Genomic DNA, 22,319 nt, shown 5'->3' with positions numbered 1-22,319 from the left:
TGAGGTCACATCTGTGTGGAAAGGTTCTCCATCTTGCTTGGACAGAACAGTGTTGAGGCAAGATATGAGTGAAATAAACATCATTGAATAACTTCGTTTGTCATTTACTCTGAATCATTTCAAAATTACATACCATCCGGTTGACATTAACCCTCGGGAGCTCGCAGCAGTAATTTTGCAGCGTAGATCGCAGTATGTCTAAGAGATACATTCATTACTAGTATGTGCTAAAATGCGAAAAAAAAAAAGCATAAAGAAAAAACACTGCAAATAAAATACATGATGGTACAAATTAAGTGGATATTGAATCCAACATTATTTCATAGCCGAATATATAGAAACTATAAAAGTTTCGGCGGATGCAAGCATAAGCAACCTTATGGGCAACTCGTAGTAAAGGTGGAGTAAGCTCCAGATCATTTTCCTTAGTATTTTCCATAATGTAAATTATGGAATAAAGCACATCTCCTAGAGGACATGTATGATAAATAAGCCTTTGGCTCTCTATTTCAGTAAGTGATACATGATGGTTTATTTATTTTCAGTTACAATCTAGAAATTATTGAATAATAAAAAAAAAAACATACTATACTGACATCGGAGGTCGCGGTATATAGACAACTTGTAGTAAAGGTGGAGTAAGATCCAGATCACTTTCCTTAGTATTTTCCATAAATGTAAAGCACATCTCCTAGACGACATGTATGATAAATATTGAATCCAACATTATTTCGTAGCCGAATATATAGAAACTAAAAGTTTCGAAACGTTTCGGAAGATGCAAGCATAAGCAACCTTTTTGGCAACTCGTAGTAAAGGTGGAGTAAGTTCCAGATCATTTTCCTTAGTATTTTCCATAAGGTAAAGCAAATCTCCTAGAGGACATGTATGATAAATAAGCCTTCGGCTCTCCATTTCAGTAATACATGATGGTTTATTTATTTTCAGTTACAATCAAAAATTATTAAACAAATAATAAAAAAAACAACAACATCTAAACCATACCATACTGACATCAGAGTCGCGGTATATCTCTCAGATACAATTTATTGTCAAATATCACAAACCTTTACATAACATGTGTTAAACCAAACTGACAGCAAAAGACAGTGTGGAATATCACTCGTAACATATGAATGCATAGCTACTCATGACCTCCAAGCTATACACTGAATTGTGTAAGAATATTTATATTAAACATTTTGCATGTATCTGTCAGATCAGCCGCGAGCCAACGAGGGTTAATGTCATTTTTCACTGCTCACAGAGCCATATTTCACCTATCGGTCATTTTTGAACTGATTTTTTTTTTTTTTAATTGTCAAACTCTCTTCCCGTGATCTGGTTAGGGTATCCATCAAGTCTGAGGATATTTCGTCTATTGGTTCTCTCTACAGATTGCTCTGAATGGGGGATACTATTATTTGAAATATTTATCAGACAAGTATGAAACATTATAATACAAATATTTAGTTCATTGAAATATAAATTTGAGTTTCGATATTTGATCTCTCTCTCTCATTCTGCCCATCTCCCACACATACACATTAAGCAAATTGAGACTTCGGTCATCTTTGTACTGTTATTATATGTTCTGGAAGAAGGGCCATTTGCCATTTTATTAACAAGGTATTTACAATTACTGCGTATCTGATCTGAAGTGCTTTACCCTTGTTCACCGTGCCATGAATTTGATTATCTTTTAATCCTCTAATTAATGAAAAGAGAAATTTCTAGTACTAAAGTTTTGAACAAAAATTTAAGGATTAATGTTATTTTACTGTTTCATACGGCGATGGAAGTGTTTTTCCCTCTCCAAATGCTTATCTTTAATCCCGCAAAACGCAAATGATAGCCACAGCAGATAGCATTGACTGTCTTTATTATAAGCAGTATCAGGTTTCTAGAAGCCAAGCTATTAGGCCATTACAGGCCATTAAGCAAATCAGAAACAAAAGAAACTATTTCTTCGAGAAAAATAACGAATTGTAATCAAAAATTCGTTTTGAAAATATGAATATATTTTAGAAGTACTTATTCATTCCTTGGAAACAACAGTTAAAAAATTATAAATAAATGATTTATTATATTAATATTGATGAATACACACATATATTCTTATCTCTTACTTTGAATGTTACTATTACTAATAATCACGAAAAATCACTGACACTTTATTAATAATACGAGTGTGGTCTGAAAAGTTCTCGTCCTCAACCATAGGTGGCAACACTGTCGGCATTATTTTTTTTCTAAGTTGGTACATCTGTCATAATAAGCATCCATATGAAATTGCAAGTCATTCTATCAAGTAGTTTGTTTTATATAGCTGTCTGAAGCAAAAGTGTTGTCTGTATCCCTTGAAATGGATGAAATTGGGTATCGTGCGGTTATAAAATTCTTTATAAAAGGAGGTTTAACGCCAAAAGAAATTCATTCGAAGTTTACAAAAGTTTATGGGCACTCTTCTCCTTCGTTTTCGACAATTACGAAATGGGCTGCGAGTTTAAACGTGGCCGTACAGCCTTGAAGATGATCCACGCGAAGGACGTCCACAAAGTGTAACAACACCAGAAATCATTGATCAAGTGCACGATATGGTATTGGATGACCAGCGAGTCAAAGTGCGTACAATTGTTGAGACTATAGGCATTTCAAAAGAACGTGTAGGATATATTTTGCATGAAGAATTGCATATGAAAAAGCTTTGCGGAAGATGGGTGCTGCACTTGCTCACAGCAGATCAAAAACGCACTCGCATGAAAATCTCTGAACATTGCTTGGAGCGTTTTAACAAGAATAAAACTGATTTTGTGCGTCGATTTATTCCTATGGATGAGACTTGGATTCACTATTACACACCAGAATCCAAACAGCAGTCAAAACAGTGGACAGAAGCCGGTTGTTCAGCGCCAAAGAAGACAAAGTCGGTTCCATCAGCAGGAAAGGTCATGGCATCGGTGTTTTGGGATGCAAAAGGCATTTTGTTTATTAATTATCTTGAAAAGTAATACAATAACTGGGAATATTATTCCGATCTTTTAACCAGCTAGACGAAAAAATTCGCGAGAAAAGACAAGGTGCAGGAGGAAAAAATCATCTTTCATCAGGACAATGCACCTGCCCACAAAGATGCTTTGGCAATGGTAAAATTAAGGGATCTGCATTATGAATTGTTCGAACATCCATCCTATTCCCCAGGTTTGGCTCCCTCTGACTTTTATCTCTTCCCAAAATTAAAACTCTTCCTCGCTGGTCAGCGTTTTTCTTCCAGTCAAGAAGTGATTGTAGGTGCAGAGGGGTATTTTGCAGATCTGACCGAGAACCACTAGATTGACGAGATAATGGCGCTGGAGAATCGCTGAAATAAATGTTTTAGTCTTAAGGGAGATAATGTTGAAAAATAAAAATAATTTTGAAATTATAAATTCGTTTTTTCATTGTTAGGCCGAGAACTTTTCAGACCAACCTCGTATTCTAGACGATTCTCTTTTCGTGATGTGTAACTCTCCTAGCAAAATTTATAACACACACGTAGATCTAACGAAAACCTTTGTACATGGAAATTAATTATATGTTTTCCTGCGTTTCTTAACAACTTTTGCTGTGTAGTCCGAGTGGATAGTGTTGCAGATCTTCAACCCATAGACCATTATACGAATCTCACTGTAAGCACAAATATTTCTGAAAATTTTAGGTAGCAGATAATTTTCATCGCTCAATGCAAAAATATGCTTATTGAAGGCTTGGAAAAGTTCCCCGCCAGGTATGCAGAACTGGAGAACTAGATTATCTAATCTTGGCCCACTAATGTTACAAAAAAAGTAGCGGTTTGTTGATCTTTCACGGATTGAATTCTGTTCTCTTTTACGCTTGCGTATAGATTCACACTGTATACCAACAAGCTGTCGAAAGGCAGATCAAAAGGAATACAAGTTTTTATTTCTCCCCAAATAACTCTAGATTATCCAACCTTGAAATTGGAAGTGTGCCAAAAGGAGATGATAGTGGAATATCTGACAACTGGCTTAATATCATAATTCGACCTTTACTCTAAGTTTATACAGACGCTGGCGGAAATAAAAGAAAAAAAGAAGTCCGATTTTTAGAACGATAACAGAAGAGAACTTGCCTCACGTCCAAAGTGCGGTCGTTCATTCTGTCGAGAATTCCGTAACGCAATTGGAAGAACGCATTATTCGCCGAGGATTGCAACTTTTTAATAAAAGTTCTTCTGTGTTCCAAGATTAGTGCATATGCAGTGCTGATGTACTTAGTGTTCTGTACCTTACATGTTTGTAGATTATGTATATATATACGTATATAGTTTCAAATCCCTGCAGGTCAAAAAAAAAAAAAAAAAAAAAAAAAAAAAAAAGAACGTTTTGATCATATGCCAGAGTATTCCATTTCTTGCAATTATATTTCAACAGACTTAAAATAAGTTGCATAAATCGCAAATATTTCAGAATAATATTTGCTATTCCTTCATTTAACCATAGTGTCAAACATTCATTTTACTTTAAATATTTGAATACTTTTTTTCAATTAAAATAATTTTCGAATTAGCTATAATATTTTAACTATACTAGCAGGGATTCGTTTCTTGTTTATTTTCATTTATGTGTTATTTATTTAAATGTAATCAATAATTTACACGAATGTAAACTTGAAATCGTAATTTTTTTATGTGTATCCACCGATTAAAAAGTAAACAGTGATCTAGAAACCCTGCCTTTAGAAAACAAACATGGAACTGTTTCAAGTCCCTGCCGGTCCTCCAATAAGTGATCTCGCGGTCTCACGCAAGATGACCACTACCCTGCTTATTACCGGAGGATGGGGGGGGGGGGGGCTCATGCATAGGCACTGCGGAACTGCAGTACCCCCAATTTTTCTCGATACATAAATATATTTATTAATTTAGTTATATTTGCTTGTAATATTTAATTTTATCAAGATATAAAGAGCCAAAGACTTCAATTCGGCGATGTAAAATTATTTAAATTAAGGGGATATTACATCCCACATTGTTTCAGAGCCAACAATCCTAACAATTCTCTTATTTTGTATAAAAATAATAATAAAAATCTATCTTGTATCACTTAGGAGGGTGAAGGACGTTAGTAGCGCTGTTTGCCACAAATTCATATTGCTACGCGCTCAAGTATATGCACGTCATATGCGAGCTATTAGCGTAATGCGGCACTGTCCGTCGCGCAGTTCCACTGTTGTTTATATGCAGTTTGCGCCAATAGTAGCATGTTCGTAGTGCTTATCGTGTTTACTCCGTCTCTTTAAATATTTGGACATTACAATTAAAGACATAACGTTTGTTATAGTTTTTATTTTAGAAGATTATTGGTTATGATTGTTTGATTTTTATTTTTAAGTAATTTTAAATTATAGTAAACTGTATAATTTTATCGATAATAAACAATATTTATTCATGTTTACTTTTTTTTTTAATTTTTACCATAATTTTGATATTTTATCCAAAACGTATACGCTGAACTTACAATGTGTATGTATATTCCGAAAGTTGCAGCATCCCCCACGATTTGAAGCCACGAGCCGCCACTGCTTATTAACTCAGGTTTCCCGAGTTCTACACACACACACACACACACACACACACACACACACACCTTGGAAACTCCGGTTTATACTTTATTCACGAAAACAGACGAAAGAACTTTGATATTTCAGTATGAAATCCTAACAACTATCTAACTGGAAAAGTCCTTATAAAAGTTTCTTCTATCATACAGAAATTCTCGATATACTTAAATAAATAATGTTTAAGTATATGAAATGTTCTTTTAATTGAAGGCTTAGCACTCTCTTCCTAATAATAGAAAAATTAGCAGCAAAAATTCTTGGGATCTTAAAAACTTAGTTGTTTTAATTCCGAATGAAATAAAAATTAAACTGAATTAAAAACTAAGCAAATTATATTTGCATTTATAATTTGCACTTCTAATCACAAAATTACTTTTAACTTGAGAGAAACTATGGTCTTCCAATATATAACTTCCTATACATGTCTTGCCGGACTTGTTGGCCAAGTGGTTAGCGTGTCTCCTTTGTAGCCAAGAGACTGCGGGTTCGAATGTAGCTGTGGATGTTTGTGATTGTCCTACAAAGTTTGTGTGTAAAGGGAATCTGCGACCCTCCCACTTATTCCAGCAGAAGACATCATTGCCAAAACCATGTGAGGTACGCTAGTGACCATACGGCGTCTACAGGCGTCAACGGTGAATTATTATTTTTTTAACTGTCTTCAAGAATACAATAAAACCTCATTTGACGAACTTAATTCGTTCCAGAAGGCTATTCATATAACAAAGAGTTCGTAATGCGAAACTATTTTCACCATAGTAATTAAGGTAAAATAAATTAATCCGTTCCACATGAAAAAAACTATTATCATAATTAAAATAAAATAAAAATAAGAACATAACACGAACCTTACCTTTACTGAAGATATATGGGATGGAGGAGGGAGGAAATTATTGTTTTGAAGGTGAATCATCCTCCATAAAATGTCGGATAACTGCCCCTCAGGTGTCGCTGCCCTTTCTAGTCTTTTTGTGGGTGGACTAGATGGAGATTCTTTAGCTTTGATTACACACTTATCTAGAGTTGTATGGGGTTTGTTCTGTTCTTAAAATGGTTCTAAATTGTACAATGCTATTATCATTATACATATTAATACTGTTATTAACCATACATACATCAGGGTGCCACTTTTCTACAGTGGTCTAGATTTTTTCCCAATAGAAGCACAGTTCTTTAATTTCAGCAGTGGAAGTGGTTCGTTTAATGGACCCCTCCTCCTCCTCTGAAAAAGTTCCTTAACAACTCCCTCATGCTTCTCCTTTCGCAGTTCTTTCAGTTCCTCAGTGGTAAGCTCTCTTTTGACGATTTTCCACCAACTCCTCTACATCAGCATTGTCCACTTCTAATCCCATGGATCTGCCTAGACACACAATTTCATGAACCACAGATTCTGCTGGCTCTGCAAGAAAACCTTCAAAATCTGTGCCTGTCACACACTCAGGCCACAATTTTTTCCAGGGTGAGGTCATAGTTTGCAAAGAAACTTACCCCCATACTTTATTTATAAGCCTCGAACAATGTAAGATGTTAAAGTGCTTTTCCCAAAAATTCCTGAGGGACAGCTGTGTGTGTCAGCACCTTTGAAACAAAGTCTCTGTATAAAGTTTTTTTGACATTGGAAATGACCTACTGATCCATGGGTTGGATAAGAGGAGTGGTATTAAGAGGTAGAAATTTGACTTTTATAAAATTGTGCTCGCCCAAATCATCCTCCAAGTCTGGGGAGGGGGGAATGAGCAGGAGCATTGTCCAACACAAGAAGTGCTCTCAAAGGTAGATTGTTCTTTTCAAGGTAGTTTATTAAACTGGGGGAAAACACTCTATAAAAAACTGCCTTGTTACCCAAGACTTACTATTAGATCTCCACATCACATCTAGTTTACTTTTTATTACATTGTTTGTTTTAAACACTGGGATTTTCTGAGTGAAACACTAACAAAGGTTTAATTTTATAGTCACCACTAGCATTACCGTACAACAAGAAATTAACTGTTTCTTCATCGATTTGTCAGTTTGTGTACTAGCAGTGCTTTTTCTTCTTGTGTGATATAAATCCGCTTAGGCATCTTTTTTTCCAGAAAAGTCCTGTCTCGTCACAACTAAACATTTGCTGAGGAATAAATCTCTTCTCCCAACATAAGTTTTAAATTCATCCACAAGTTGACTTAGCAGCCTCTCCATACCTTACTACACTATAGATCCCAGTTCTCTTTTTAAAATGCTCAAAACGCTAGTTTTGAGCGTTTCAAAACCATCCCCTACTAGCTTTAAAATCTTCACTCTCGGCATAGGTCCCGGGATTGAGTGCTTGAGGACACTATATATAATTGCTTAACTTTTCCGCAAATTATTGTCTCCGAAATATTGTCACCTGCCATTTGTTTATCGTTAATCCGCACTAACAAAAGGTTCTCCATTGCCTCGACAACTTGAGATCTTTTAGGATACAAAGTTTTCACTCCTTTCGACACATCAGCCTTTTTAATCGTATCTCTATTTTTAATAATAGTACAGATTGTCGATTTTGCCATGTTATCATTTTTAGAAAGTTCAGAAATACGAGTTCCATTTTCCCATTTTGCTATAAGTTGTTTCCTTTTTCTGTTTATTTTCATCACTGCATTGTTTAGGAGCCATATTAACGAATTATTAAATGAACACCATGACACAAGTGAGAGATAAAAAAAACCGCTTTGAATTAGAGAGTAAATTTATCAAAATTACGATACACTAAAGAGTGGATTCACAGCCCTTGGATATAACCAAACGCACTGATGCGAACCGATCAACTGCGGAGATAATACCGGCTCACGTGAGCGTCGGTGCGTTTGTAAAACGAATTGGTACATTTATTTTTCAATGGAAAAGTTCGGAAAAACAACAACAGAAGAATTTAACAAAATAAAAAAAAAAATACATAAAAATGGCTGAGTTGGAAACTCTTATATGATAATACTTATAATCAGAGATTCTTTTATTATTATCTTGAAAATAAATGATAAGAATGACATTATTATGAATTGTATGGGGTAACTCTGGTGACGTGGGAAACAAATGCTCTTGAAAAGGTGAATAAATGATTGTCAATTAAACTGAAATATCTTAAGAAGTTCAGCATATAAACAGCCATCAGATTACCAGCTAAACTGAATAAATCGGTTAATATATATATATATATATATATATATGTATGTATAAAAAAAAAACTGCGTCTCAATACATCTTGCTTCTCCTCCATTTCGATCCATGGTTATTATTCTCATAGGATAAAAGATATTTCTTTGATGTTTGTCTTTGTATATTGTAGGAAGCAAACTTTTCAGCGTATTCATGAAATAGAAATCTTACAGAATGAATAATAGAACACTGCCTGAAGGGTAGTTACTAACCATCCTAAATATATTTTAGGTATTCACAAAGCCTCTCCGAGATGTTTCTTGGGATGCGTGTCTATGTATTCAGAGAGAGAGAGAGAGAGAGAGAGAGATGGAATATGAAGTATATAAGTAAATCCTCTCTCCTTTTGGCAACTGAAATCAGACGTGCATTGATATTCAAAAAAAAAAAAAAAAGATAATATAATTGCTTATAATAATATCTTTGGATTTTTTTTTACTGATCTGTGAAGAGATTTCTTTAAAAAATATATATATATAACGACTTCTTTCATATTTGCTTTCGTATGTCTTCACTGCCATGTTACAGTCTTTTCCAAGCACTAAAGAGAGTTTTATGGCATCTAGGAGAGAAAATAACTTTTACAGTTTTGTAATTTGAACATTTTAAATTGAAATTAAAAAGATTAATCAAAATGTTAAGTTGTTGCTTTAAATTTTTTTTTCAAAATAGCATATTTTTAAATCGTTTTTGTGAGTCAATGCATTTTAAAGATTTTTGAGCCTCATGTGAGACACAAGAATAGTGAAGAAGTGCTGCAAAATAAATCCCTCCCTGGTGTTATATATTTTTTTATCATGACGGATTTTTTCATTAATATCATTCGTTAATATTATGGTTTTGCATGGTTTTAAAAAGAAATTTACATTGTCAACAATGATGAAAGCACATGTTAGCCTAGAAGGTGCATCTAAACTGCAGTTCTCTTCCTTCTTGCTCATTTTTTTTATTTAAGAAATGTTTATATATATATATATATATATATAAACATTTCTACATATATATACAGGGTGTTCGGGATAAATTTGACATATTTATAATTAATTATATTTTTCCGTAAGTTACATGTATTAACACACACTTCTCTTCATTTAAAAGTTTGGACCCTTCTTCATTCATATACAAGATGTCAGAAAGGATGGATAGCTGGAACCCACCTGAATCATGGAAGAGAATAACTTGTATCATGATGATTCGTGCCCGCCATCAAAATAAGGATATTACGACTGCTGCCCAATGCTCCCTGAATACAGTAAAAACAATCAGGCATGAACTAGAGACTTGCAATGGTGACTACGAGGATGTAGCAAGAAGAAAGATCCCTAGCAGACGATCTGATTGCGTTCGTACAGCAGAATTCCTCGCAAATCTGCAGGAACAGGTGTTGAAGAACCCTGGCATTGGAATTCGGGCTTTGTTCGTGGAGTTGCTAACTGTAGTCAAGCCCTGGATAACAAGGGTAGGCAATGGTAGGCCGTATGTATGGCAGCAGGATTCGGCCCCTTGCCACACCTCTGGGAAAAGTCAAAAATGGTTGTCTGAAAATTTCTACGACTTCACCAGTCCAAATGTTTGGCCTCCAAACTCCCCAGATCTTAACCCCATGGATTATTTTGTATGGGGCGCAGTTGAAAAAGACACCAATCGCACTTCCAGTAATACAAAAGCCCAGTTAATGGATAAAATTAAAACAGTTTTTGCGGCCCTTCCCAGGGAGACTGTAGCATCAGCTTGTTCGAGGGTTCCGAAGCAGAATTGAAGCTGTGATCGATGCTAATGGTGGTTATTTTGAGTAAATCTTGTTGATAGTATTGTAATTAACTCTGCCTGTAATGTTTTTTTGTCAATTCATTAAATTTAATAGATACAAAGAAGATTTTCTTTTTCCTTACGAAACTGTCAAATTTATCCCGAACACCCTGTATATATATATATATATATATATATATATATATATATATATATATATATATATATATATATATATATATACAGGATGGTTCAAAATTCCGCGTACAAACTTTGAGGGGAGGCAGACAACATCAAAACCAACCATATTCACATAGGAAAGCATAACTGGAAACGTCACAAGAAAGTGATAGGTGGCGCTGTTCGCCAGCGCTCTGGGTGAGCAACTGGGGCTTCCTCATTCAAGTTTTTGACGTCGTACGAAGAACAAGCGTCGTTTTACGAACGCTGAGATTATTATTATCATTATTATTTGACACCTCCAGGGAGTCCAAAAACTCATCGAGGGAGAGTGTGCCAACAACATCGAACGATTGGACCCCTTCCAACTACTAACCGCGCTCAAACTTACTTAACTGAGCCATTAGTAGCAGAGGCTCCACCAATCGACCAACCTTTGCCGGCTGGCAGACATGCACCTTGTTTACCATATGATGTATCCAACTACTATTGAACTGTTACGCCTAATAAAGTTTTTGACACTACGTACTGCCTTGTGTTATTTCTGTATCTTTGTGTTCCTGTTAGTACCTTCCAGTGACATTTCCGGTCATGCTCTCCTATGTGAATATGATTGATTTTGATGTTTCTATCTCCCCTCAAAGTTTGTACGTGGAATTTTGAATCATCCTGTATATATATATATTGCATTCATAGCACTAGCCAACTGAAGAAAGACTGTTCGATTCTAGTCACTAAGGAGATGAACTTTTTCTAATCCTTTCTTCCGCAAGTTTCTGAATTAGTTCGATTTCAATAGTTGTTTTTTTTTCCCCTGGAAATTCAAGATTTAAAACACGCAACTCAAAGAAACCATCGTCGTTAATAATATATAGTGTTACTGTTAGGGACCATCTCGTGGTAACAGTATTCTGTGATATTCTGTTACGGACTTAACATAGTGCATGACATAACATAGTGCAGGTGGTAAGATATTTGTCACTACTTTTGAGCTCGTGTTCAACCTATGCCATGTAACAGTGACAGGAGTTACAGTTTGACAAACTACAGAACTCCTGTAAAATTGGGATCAAAATGAGATCGAAAAATTTTAGTACACTATGCGCGCCAAAAGTTTAGTTAATTTTAAATGAAAATAAAAAAAATGGAAAATTCGATCAATACTAACATCTTAATCACTTATATTTCATAACGCTAAATGAAGAAATCTCAAGGATGCGCTCTTTCAGTGACACTTAATAATAAGCATTTATTGTCGAAACATTATGAGCTAAGTCCAGTCAAAAAGTGAAAGGAGAGATCAATGAAATCACTTGATATTTATTGACAGATGATAATAATGTGTTTGCAATAGATCGTACGATAAGTGGTGAACTCATGGCAGAAAGCCAAATAACAACGGGCAAAGGGCCTTGCGCCGCTATGCAACAGACGGGCAAGACTTATCAGATTATGAATAAATCACTTCAATGGATATACACAAGTTGAAGTGATTAGTTGGCAATTTGTAATAATGATTCGAAGGGACAGCAGCGAGATCGTTAGTTACGGCACCGTTACAGAGGAAGTATCGGTGAACTCTTGCAATGAAACGGCTCCGAAAAAAATCGCCCCGTCCGGTAAAAGGAGAAAAATCAAAGTCATGGCAATTGTCATCTACGGCAATTTTTGGTTGTGTTGTTGCTACGCCCTTTTGGCTCCATTCTTCCCATCCGAGGTACGATATATTATTGAAAATCAGAATTTATGTTATGATGGTAATAGTTAAACATAAATAGAATTCTGCGATCTGTTAAATGGTAATGAAAATTCGGGATAAATCATGAATATAAAGAATTTTATCGCATTAAAAAGGTGATTTATTATTGGACAAAATTTCTGTTTATATTCCGCAGGTTTTTTTTAAATTGAAATCGACTTTTTCATCCGGCAAAAAAAAAAAAAAAAAAAAGGCAAACCTGCCTTAGAACCCACATGATATATTGGGGTCTCTCAGCATTACTTACTTCGTCCGTAATTTCAACTAAAAGAGAAACCAATTCAAAATTTATGAAGACTGAAATGTTTCAAGTGCTATTTAGTTTAAAAACTGTTCTTCCGTTTCTGATGGAATCGCTCAACAAGAGGTAGTTTTTGTTTCTGGCAATATCAACAGGAAGGAACTTAAGAAGCCATTTTAAGTTTTCTTCAAAAAAAAAAAAAAAAAAAAAAAAAAAAAAAAAAAAAAAAAGGCTTAATGTTTTTTGAGTGCGTCTTTGGCTCATTTACAAATAAAATCTCTATATTTTATTTAGATGCAATATTCAATTATAATTTATTATTTAATCATTTATTATATAATTATAATAATATTAAAATTATTGCATTACACGAAAAATTTCAAAACTATACGTGTGAAACTTGACTTCACTGTGTGAAATTTCACACAGTGAAGTCGAGTTTCACACGTTTCTTTATAAAGCCGTTCTATGTGCAAACTACTTTTATGAAGAACTCTTGTCTTATTCCCACATTAACTCTATGTTTAGAGTTGACAGCATGTTCCGCAAGTCCAGACTGTTCAGGCTTGTGGTATTTAATATGAGACTTGTGTTCTTCTAGCCTAATAAAAGCACATCTTTCTCTTTGTCCAAAATAAGATAACTCACAAGAGCAAGGAATCTAGTAGATGCCTGGATAATTGAAAGGTGGAAGCTTGTCCTTAGAAGAAGAAGGAGAAAGGTGGAAATTTTTCTGATGGTTCGAAAAGCAACAAAAATATTCAGTAGTTTTAAAACTTTCGCTATGGATTCACTAATGCCTTGCACATAAAGGATAAGAATATCGGTTTACTATATATAATTTTATTTTATTTTTTATTTATATCAGTACTACATTTAAGCATATATTTAATAAGATATACCTAATTCAAATTTTATTGTTATTAATAAAAATTTTATTATTGCAAGTTTAAAAAAATAAAAATAGTAACGGGTCTCTTATAGTAAAAAATGGTGAAGTTGATTAAAAACAGTTTTACCAAATATTCCGGTCTCGGAAGGAGGAGGTGGGTTCTTCAACGTCGGGTTCTGTAAGAAGATTCAGCAAAAAGAACATACGGCATTACCATACATCATTCACTTTAATTTCATAGAACCGAATTCAAATCAGTTGCTTGTAATTCTTGGGTAATTTTCCAGTTGTTGGAATTAGGGTTACATTATAATATCTATTACTTTCTATTTTAGAATTTATGTTGTCAAAAAGGTTATGAATCTGTTAAAAACTGCATGAACCGATTTACGATTTCTAGAGCCTTAGACAATTGTAATCCTCCTCAATTTCTACCTTCACTTTCATCAGCATTTTTATCTTCTTAGTACTGTAAATAAAATGTTTGTTTGTTTGTTTTTTAGAATAAATAAATAAATAATGAGTCAAATAGAAGCTGTAAAGCTTTCCAGAAGGCTAGTTTAGGAAATATTGAACTAAATTAATTATTTCTAAATTTCTGTCATCTTAAATTAGGAGTTATCTGCTTTTTGATAAATATCGATACATACTGAATATTTATTAATGTGATTGTTCAAGACTTTCAAACAGGTTACAATATTTTGTCAGTGAAAAATAAAACGAAAATCACGTAATCGCAAATTATCTTTGGTTACTCATTATGATTTCTGACTATGTGTCATGACTACCGATGATAAAACGTGATATGCAAGAATTTATCATGATAAAGCAATGATTACATATATACTGTATATAGTTATGAGTTATCTTTGCAAAAATGAGGAGGCTTGCTAAAATAAAATGAGCAGATCGTTATTTTAAAACTCATCTGAAAATTAATTTTTATTGTATCAATTATAACAAAATACGTCATCAATTATAAAATATAAGAATATATTTCAATTGATAAATTTGTTAAGCTAGAATTAATTTTTTATAATGTTTATTTCGACACCTTTTATTTTATAGTTTAATGTAATCTGATATAATATTTCGAAAGGACAATTGAAAAGGTTACCTAATTTAAAAAGTACTCTCCCAAAGGGGTTAGGCGTAGACCATTGAATATCTGTTTAAGTTAGGACAGTGAAGTCAAGTTTCACACGTTTTCTTCTTGTTTGGAATTACAATGCATGATGTGTGTTAATTCCGTGCGTTCTTTTGGCTGATTCTTCTTGCAAAACCCGAGGTTGAGGAATCCTTATAAAGTTTATATTAATAACAATTAAATTTTAATTACGTGTGCCTTATTAATTATAAGTTAAATGTATGCTTAAATGTCATATTCAAATAAATGAAAAATAAAATAAAATCATATATAGTAAAACCTTGCTTTACAATTTTCGTTTGACGACGTATAAAAATGTGTCGTTATGAATACGTATATGAAATGCAATTATTCAGTTTTAAGTCAACATTGTTTACAATGTCTACCTTAAAATAAAATAAAAGTCACTGTGTCTTGTGCACGGAACACTTCCCAGGCGTAGAGGAAATGCCTGCAGTTAAAGCGAATTTTTGTCGTTTACCTTGCTTTTTCTTTCTTGTCAATTTACTTTAACTTTATTTGCTAGATGGAGCAACAAGAGTTTTTCCATCTAGCAAACAGTTTAAAAGATGATATATTACTAGTCTTCGAAACAACAATGTTTTTTCCTAAATCAGATCCATTTCAAAAATGGATCTGATTTAGAAAACTCCCTCGACTTACGTCCGAGTTCCGTTCCATCCGGAAGGATGTAAGTCGATACATTAAATCAACAGAGTTATAGGGGTTAGGGGCTTAACCGTAATAAGTATACTGTCATTTTAATTTTTAAACCTTATTACAAAACTGTACTGTGCGTTACTGCCACCATAAAACAGGAGAATAGTGGCAGTTCTTGCAGAACATTGCAAGAACTCCCTGATCCATCGGTTGGATTTTGAAGGGAGAAACATGACCTTGAATTTGTTGAAGATCACCGCCATAAGACGGATGACTTGGAGCATTATCCAGAATTAATCTTCTTCTTCTTCTTCTTCGCGTTATTCCCGCTTCCTATGCAGGGTCCGCGTGTTACTTAGATGCGACTACCTGTTAGTACTACTCCCAACCGACCCGTCACCTGGTCTGCCGCTGGGGGGATATATATTTTTGACTGTAGAGGTGTATGTTCACGGGGCCGGTTTGCCTGTTTGCGGGATGAAAAACGCCAGATAAACTGGCGGAAAAAACCCTACTGACCGTGCCCAAGACCGGCTAACTTGGCTATGCCTGAGGAAGATCCTCAAATTCCTCACGTCTACAACGAGAATCGAACCTGGGACACTCCTTCCCTAGGCATATGGTTGCGAAGCGCAAAGCCACTAGGCTAACCGCGCGGCTCATTATCCAGAATTAATAAAATTTTAAATTCTACATTTTCTTACACAATAGTTTTTTATTTCACTCACATAACAATTGATTAAGGCATCCTCAAACAATTTTTGAGAGTCATCCACGACTTCTTATTGCTCCGATAATGAACTGGGAGTATGCTTCCTAATGTTTTTGAAGATTAGTGGATTCTCACTGTGCCATATCACAAATGGCTTCAGTTTATATCCAGCCACATTACCGGTAACAGAATTGTAATACAGACATTAAGAGCTTTGAAACTAGGCATACATTTTAGCTTTTTGTGGAAGAATGTCCGCTCGGGCATTTCTTTTTTTCCGAATCAAGGATGTCTCGTTCATATTAAATATTTGCTGTGGCAAATAATTCTCCTTCGTAATAATTTTATCCATTTTTCCCACAAACTCCTTGGCAGCCTTCTCAGCACTTGCAGATTCCCATACATTTTTACTTTATTCAGAGCAAAACGCTGCTTGAATCTCATGAACCAAACTAATTGGTAGAAGCGTTGAATTCGTAGTCATAATCGGGTTCTACTTTCTACTTCAACATGCTGAAGTGCCTTAGCGGTTATGATCACAGTGCTAAGGGGTATGCGCTTTTGGTTTAGGCCCTCTATCCATGATGCATGTAGCTTTTCCATATCACCATAGGACCTTGTCGTTGCTTCGTCACTATCGTCGATTTAATGGAAGCAGATCCTTTCACAGCCTCAACGATTTTATCCTCATTTTTCAAAATGGTCGTCACTGTAGAATGAGACCATCCGAAGTCATATACGATCACACTGATGGGCTGACCAGCTTCATGTTGCTTTATAACTGGTAACTTCGTTTCAAGATCAATTGCTCGCCTCTTGTTTGTTTGTCTAGGTTTGTTGATTGTGTGTGTTGGGACCATGTTGCACAAAGATCGCGAAATATTTAATGATAAATACACAAATAATCATTTTCTCAAACACAGAGTCAACAGAGGAACTGTTGAAGACACGTGCTGACTGACGAGGGAGGTTGCCGCTGAAAGCGCTGTCGCCATTGTGCATGCTTTACCTTGCGCTCGCTTGCGTCTTGTTCGAAAGTATAGCCGAAAATGTTTTTTATTCCCTTATGGGATCACGGACATATCTTCGAGAGGATGTAACCCGAACGGAGTAAGTCGAGGGATGACTGTATATTTGCTGTCAACCAATCAGAGATAGCTTCCCCAAGTCTATCATAATTATAAACTGCGCCCGATGAAGATGGGTAGGTTTATTATTGTCTGAAATAGTTGTTGATTTTCGGGATAATAAACTAGCTTGCCCATGCCATAGATCGACCAGCTCTGGGAACCAGTCAAAATTTTAAAATAATAATAAAAATAAACGCTTGGAAAATGTTTCTCTAGTTGGTGATTAATATCGAACTTTAGATCGGTCTTTCTTCTGGCGGCCTAGCACTATGGATGCAAACGACATTTCGACATCGCTACACAGGTCTAAAAATGAAACAGCGTTCAGTAGAAAAATGGTGAACGACCAGAGCAACGCTTAGTAATTTTCCTGGGAATATTATTATTATTATTAAAAACTTCTTCTTCTTTAGCTCCATTCCCATTCAAGTGAGATACTGCAGCAGAATACTATAATATAATACTGTCATAAAAATAAACTAATTAAATCCCTAATGCTTTTTATTTCCGAATGAAGTACGGAGTTCTTTTATCCCTAATTACTTTATTGAGGATCGATGAGCAGTTGGTTTCTGCTGATAGTTTGTTCAATTGATCAATGAATGAAAGACCTCGTTCTGCAAAGAGATTGCATAGAAAAATGCCATCATCTCGCGTCCTTAAACCCTAACAGGTAGGTGTGTGTGTGTGTAATAATGTGAATTCTGCAAGCGATTTTTGGAACTTCGTGGTTAAAAACTGAGTTTCTGGAAGTGGAATCCTACTTGCTGTGTGCCAAAGATCGATGAACTTAAGAAATTACTAGTTTTAAATTACTACTAGTAATTTTACTAGTATTAATATAAATAATTATTGTGAAATTTAATAATACTTTGTAAGCTGAGCAACACTAGAAGTTTTATTTAAACATTGATTGACCAGTGAGTGGGATGCTACAAGAGCTTGTTCTTGGTCCATTGTACACAGTTAATAGAATATATACAGTTATACTGTGTATATTCTATTCACGAGATTTCACTGCTGGCATTTGACGAGATCGGAAGATCTCGGAATTAAAATCTCAAGTTACCTTTTGTAAGATGACTTCTGGAACTGAGGTCCAGAGGTCGTATTTGCAAAAATTGGCAAAACTGTTCAGAAGATCACTTGGATGCTCAAGAATACGTTCTCTAGTAGGGACAAAGATGTAATTATTCGTCTTTATAAGTCTCCGATAAGTCAACATCTGGATTATTGTGCTCAGATTTCGTCGTCTGGATTTCTTGGAGACGTGAGTTAAGAGGATTCAGAGGCAGATAACCAAGATTCGGGTGGGGATTGTGGAATATTCTTCTCTATGAGGATAGACTGAAAACTTGTGGATCACAAAATTTGGCAGAGAAGGTAAATGGGTGACATGATAGAAACATTCAAGTTACTAAAATAGTTTTATAGAATGGAGGAGTAGGGGAAATTTTTCAGCATATGGCAAGTGGTGATAGAACAAAAGTCATCGTTGGACGTTGAGTAAAGTTTCAGTTAGCAAGGGTGCAAGATCTAGATTTTTTGCTATGAGATTGGTGAATGAGGAGTGGCTTGGGTTGTTAGAGATGGTTGTCATTTCTTCATCTGTGAATCAGTTTAAAGAGAGGTATGATAGATACTCGTAGTATGAATAATGGTTAGCTTTTGCTCCCGTGGTGAAATTTTGGATGCATCTTGGGAGGTGTGATAGGTATATTGTGAACTATGTTTGTGGGCCTCCCGAGATGAATCTTCGTACTCCATGAAAATATCCCTTAACAATAATAACAATAATAATCTGTGTATTGAAGAATTCTAAAATGTTTATACAATATAGAATTTTCTAGCATTTTTGTATTTACAGAATGAAAACATTTTTATATAAAAAATTGTATATAATAATAATCATACAACTATAATTATGTTTAAAGCGTGATTATAATTAACATTAAAATATTTCCCTCTTATTTTTTTCTCCTTTTCTTTTCCATGTTTCCTTCTTTCAACAAATTTATGGTTTTATTTTTATTTATTTTATGTTTTTTATTTTTTTTATTTAGCAGCTCTAGATCACAGTCATTAAAATGGAAAGAATTTTTTGCCCTGGTCCATTTACACTTCCAGAATACAGCTTTGTTAAAGAATATTGAAACATGATTGCAAAGACGCTACTTTGTACTGTTGTAACATATCTGATTGCTTGAGTTTGAGAAACGTATATAAATTCAATATTTAGCAATGGCGATGAAAGCTAGGTCACGTGATCTTAGATAAGTAAATACGTTTGACCAAGTTCGTTTGCCAAGTGTAGCTAATAGAAACTTTTCATGCAGTCCACAGAAAAATGTGTATTTCTTTCTTTTTTTTCGTCCCCTGATTATTTGGTTTATAGCATGATGAACCGAGAAAACATATATATCTATAATCAAAAATAAAAATTACTGTAACATAGAACATATAAAAAAAGAAAAGAAATTTAATTATTAAAAAAAAAGAAATTTAATTACATATCAAAAATATTTTTATATATATTTCCAAGATCCAATTTTATAAATGACTTCTGAAGATATCACATAAATTAAAGAGTTTAAATCCTTAAGAAATTAAAAAAATACAAACAGTAAAAGATTTTATATTATTTTAAATATATTTTTATAAAAAAATTTTATAAGCATTGATAAAATCGTAATTTTTCTTTTAAATTCAGTTTGTAAACCAACTGTTATACCAACTGCTCCCGCCCTAATAGAATGGTTAACACTTTAAAATAAAAATAGACACATCTTGACAAATCCTTGTTAGGTATTTCAAAAAAGCAATGTTATGGACAGAACACAAATGAATTCTTACATCAGACTTTGAGAAGCGCATCCTAAAACCGAATAGAACCAACCTTTTTCTTACATAAGAACATTTAAAACAATCTCAACGCGAATTAAGACATTTCTGGGGAGAGGAGAATAGATGACTAAGATCTCTATGAATCTAATTTCAATCTAAACGAATAAACATAATTACGTAATGAGGGGATACAATTGCAGTCATTCGTCTAATGTTCGTAATTTATCAATTAAGACATGTTAAAAGAAAGGATAGTAAATATACACAATTGTTTTATAATTAAGTAGATAAATAATGTTCGCATTTGCTTAAAAAGTTTTGAAAATGACCAACAGCTTACTAGAATACAATATCATGTGAGTTGCCTTGTTATTTTCCTCTTTAAAAGACACCGACCTTAGGCTTATATCCAGTAGCTTGTATATCTGCCTTTTATTAGTACTTAAGGATTCACTGACCTGACAGCTGCTTTGAACTGTTGGTTTTTTTGAACTGTCAGAGCATTTCATTGGTTCAAAGTACGATATCACTGGTTACCACCAAGACCTTAGTAACTTACATTACTTTTAACCTTGGCTCTACAGGGTTGTTCTCTTAAATTAAGATTTGAGAAGAATAAAAGATGTAAAAGAAAGAAGCCAATGACTAGAATATTCTCCACAGGACGTTTTCCACCCCTCAAAACAGACAAATCGGGACAAATCGAAGTCTGATGTGAGCATTCATTTGTGTTCCTTGTGTTCTGTCCATAACATTGCTTTTTGGAAATACCTAACAAAGATTTGTCAAGATGTATCAATATTTATTTTAAAGTTTAACCATTCTATTAGGGCGGGAGCAGTTGGTATAACAGTTAGTTTACAAACTGAATTTAAAAGAAAAATTACGATTTTAGAGAATGCACACTTAGACAGACATAATAGTTATATAGATAAGATTAACCTCCCTGCTTGACACCAGTGAGGTTTATACGAAAACGTTAAGGGATAAATGAGATGATAGAAGCTTTCCAATCTATAATAAAAGTATGAATTTCAATTGCCTACCCTTAAGGACAAAGCATAATAAATGAACAATGAGAACAGGAGATCCCTATTTGAACAATGTTCGAGTCAGTCTCCTAAAGGATTTTTTTTAGTGTAAACAAATGATACACTGATCGATAAAATGCTTCATTATCTCACATTATCAGATTCCGCTTATCATAATGAAAATTTTCCGAACGTTCCATGGATGGATTTCAATTCTTTGATAATAAAAATCAAAAGCACTGGTGAAAATTATAGGAAAAACATTTCGTCTAATGCGAACTGAAGGTGGTTTCCTACTGTAGCCAATCTATGCCGAACACAGGCACCTGGAGGGTAGGTTGGACTTCTTGTGCTACTTTATTTTCATTGATACACGTTACTGGAATGTAGCCATGTGCAGCTCTTCATGCTAAGTCCCTTCTAAAGGGTTAATGGTTGGCCAAGTGGATCTCCAATCAACAGGCTGTGGGTTCGAATCTCGCAGCAGGGTAAGGATGCATGAGAGTCATGTGTGTATGGATATATTAAAATTCACGGTGGTAGTGAATCTCATTGCTCGGTTTGAGACCATCATCCCTACTTAGTGGAGGCCTGAAATGGATGATAAAGTTTCATGTTTGGACTCTGCGGCAGAGTTGCCGCATTGTGATGAATAGATAACAAGCAAAATAATAAATAAATAAATAAACACAGAATAAAAATTAGTCCATTTATCCATGGTACCAAGGTACCATAGTTTTACCATCTTTTTCTGAGTGGGATTCACATTAAAAAAAAAAAATCCCTAGTTTATGCTTGATTCTGTTATTTCCACATTTCGAGTCGAGGTAGACTTTAAATATCACTTAAAACAAAGCTACTGTTTAGTAAATTATTATAAAATATTAATTAATATTTATTAATCCTTCTTTTTAAATATTAATTTTAAATAAATGCTAAATGTTCTTTTTTTTTTTCCTATAGTATAATTAATACACCAATCAGAAATTAACTTATCAAAAATACAACTCATCAAAACTAAACAAACTCAGTCGACTACACAAATTTCGAATCGAATGTCACTTCAATGGCAAATATTTTGGTTCTTTGGTAAAAGTTGATATAGGCTTTAGCGCAATTCAAAGGTAAAATTTATTGATGTAAGCTCGAAATTACTTTCGAAAAAAAGGTGCAAC

General features: G+C 34.2%; 1 protein-coding gene across 1 annotated transcript in view; it reads left to right on the top strand.

The window, feature by feature from the left end:
- The first annotated feature begins 12,273 nt into the window (after positions 1–12,273).
- The window catches only part of LOC150097554 (MFS-type transporter SLC18B1-like), a 60,770-nt gene continuing 50,724 nt past the window's right edge, over positions 12,274–22,319 (top strand). Inside the window, exon 1 of the mRNA XM_090407504.1 lies at positions 12,274–12,445. Coding sequence (XP_090263630.1) covers positions 12,371–12,445 — 75 coding nt within the window. The 5' untranslated portion in view covers positions 12,274–12,370. The remainder of the gene's footprint in view (positions 12,446–22,319) is intronic.

This window comes from Typopeltis vanoorti, chromosome 17 (genome assembly GCF_054136105.1).
Source record: "Typopeltis vanoorti isolate ZY-2024b chromosome 17, IOZ_Tvanoo_1.0, whole genome shotgun sequence".
NCBI classification, from domain to species: domain Eukaryota; kingdom Metazoa; phylum Arthropoda; class Arachnida; order Uropygi; family Thelyphonidae; genus Typopeltis; species Typopeltis vanoorti.
Note: the sequence above shows the minus strand (reverse complement) of the source record. Positions and strands in the feature narration are given on the sequence as shown.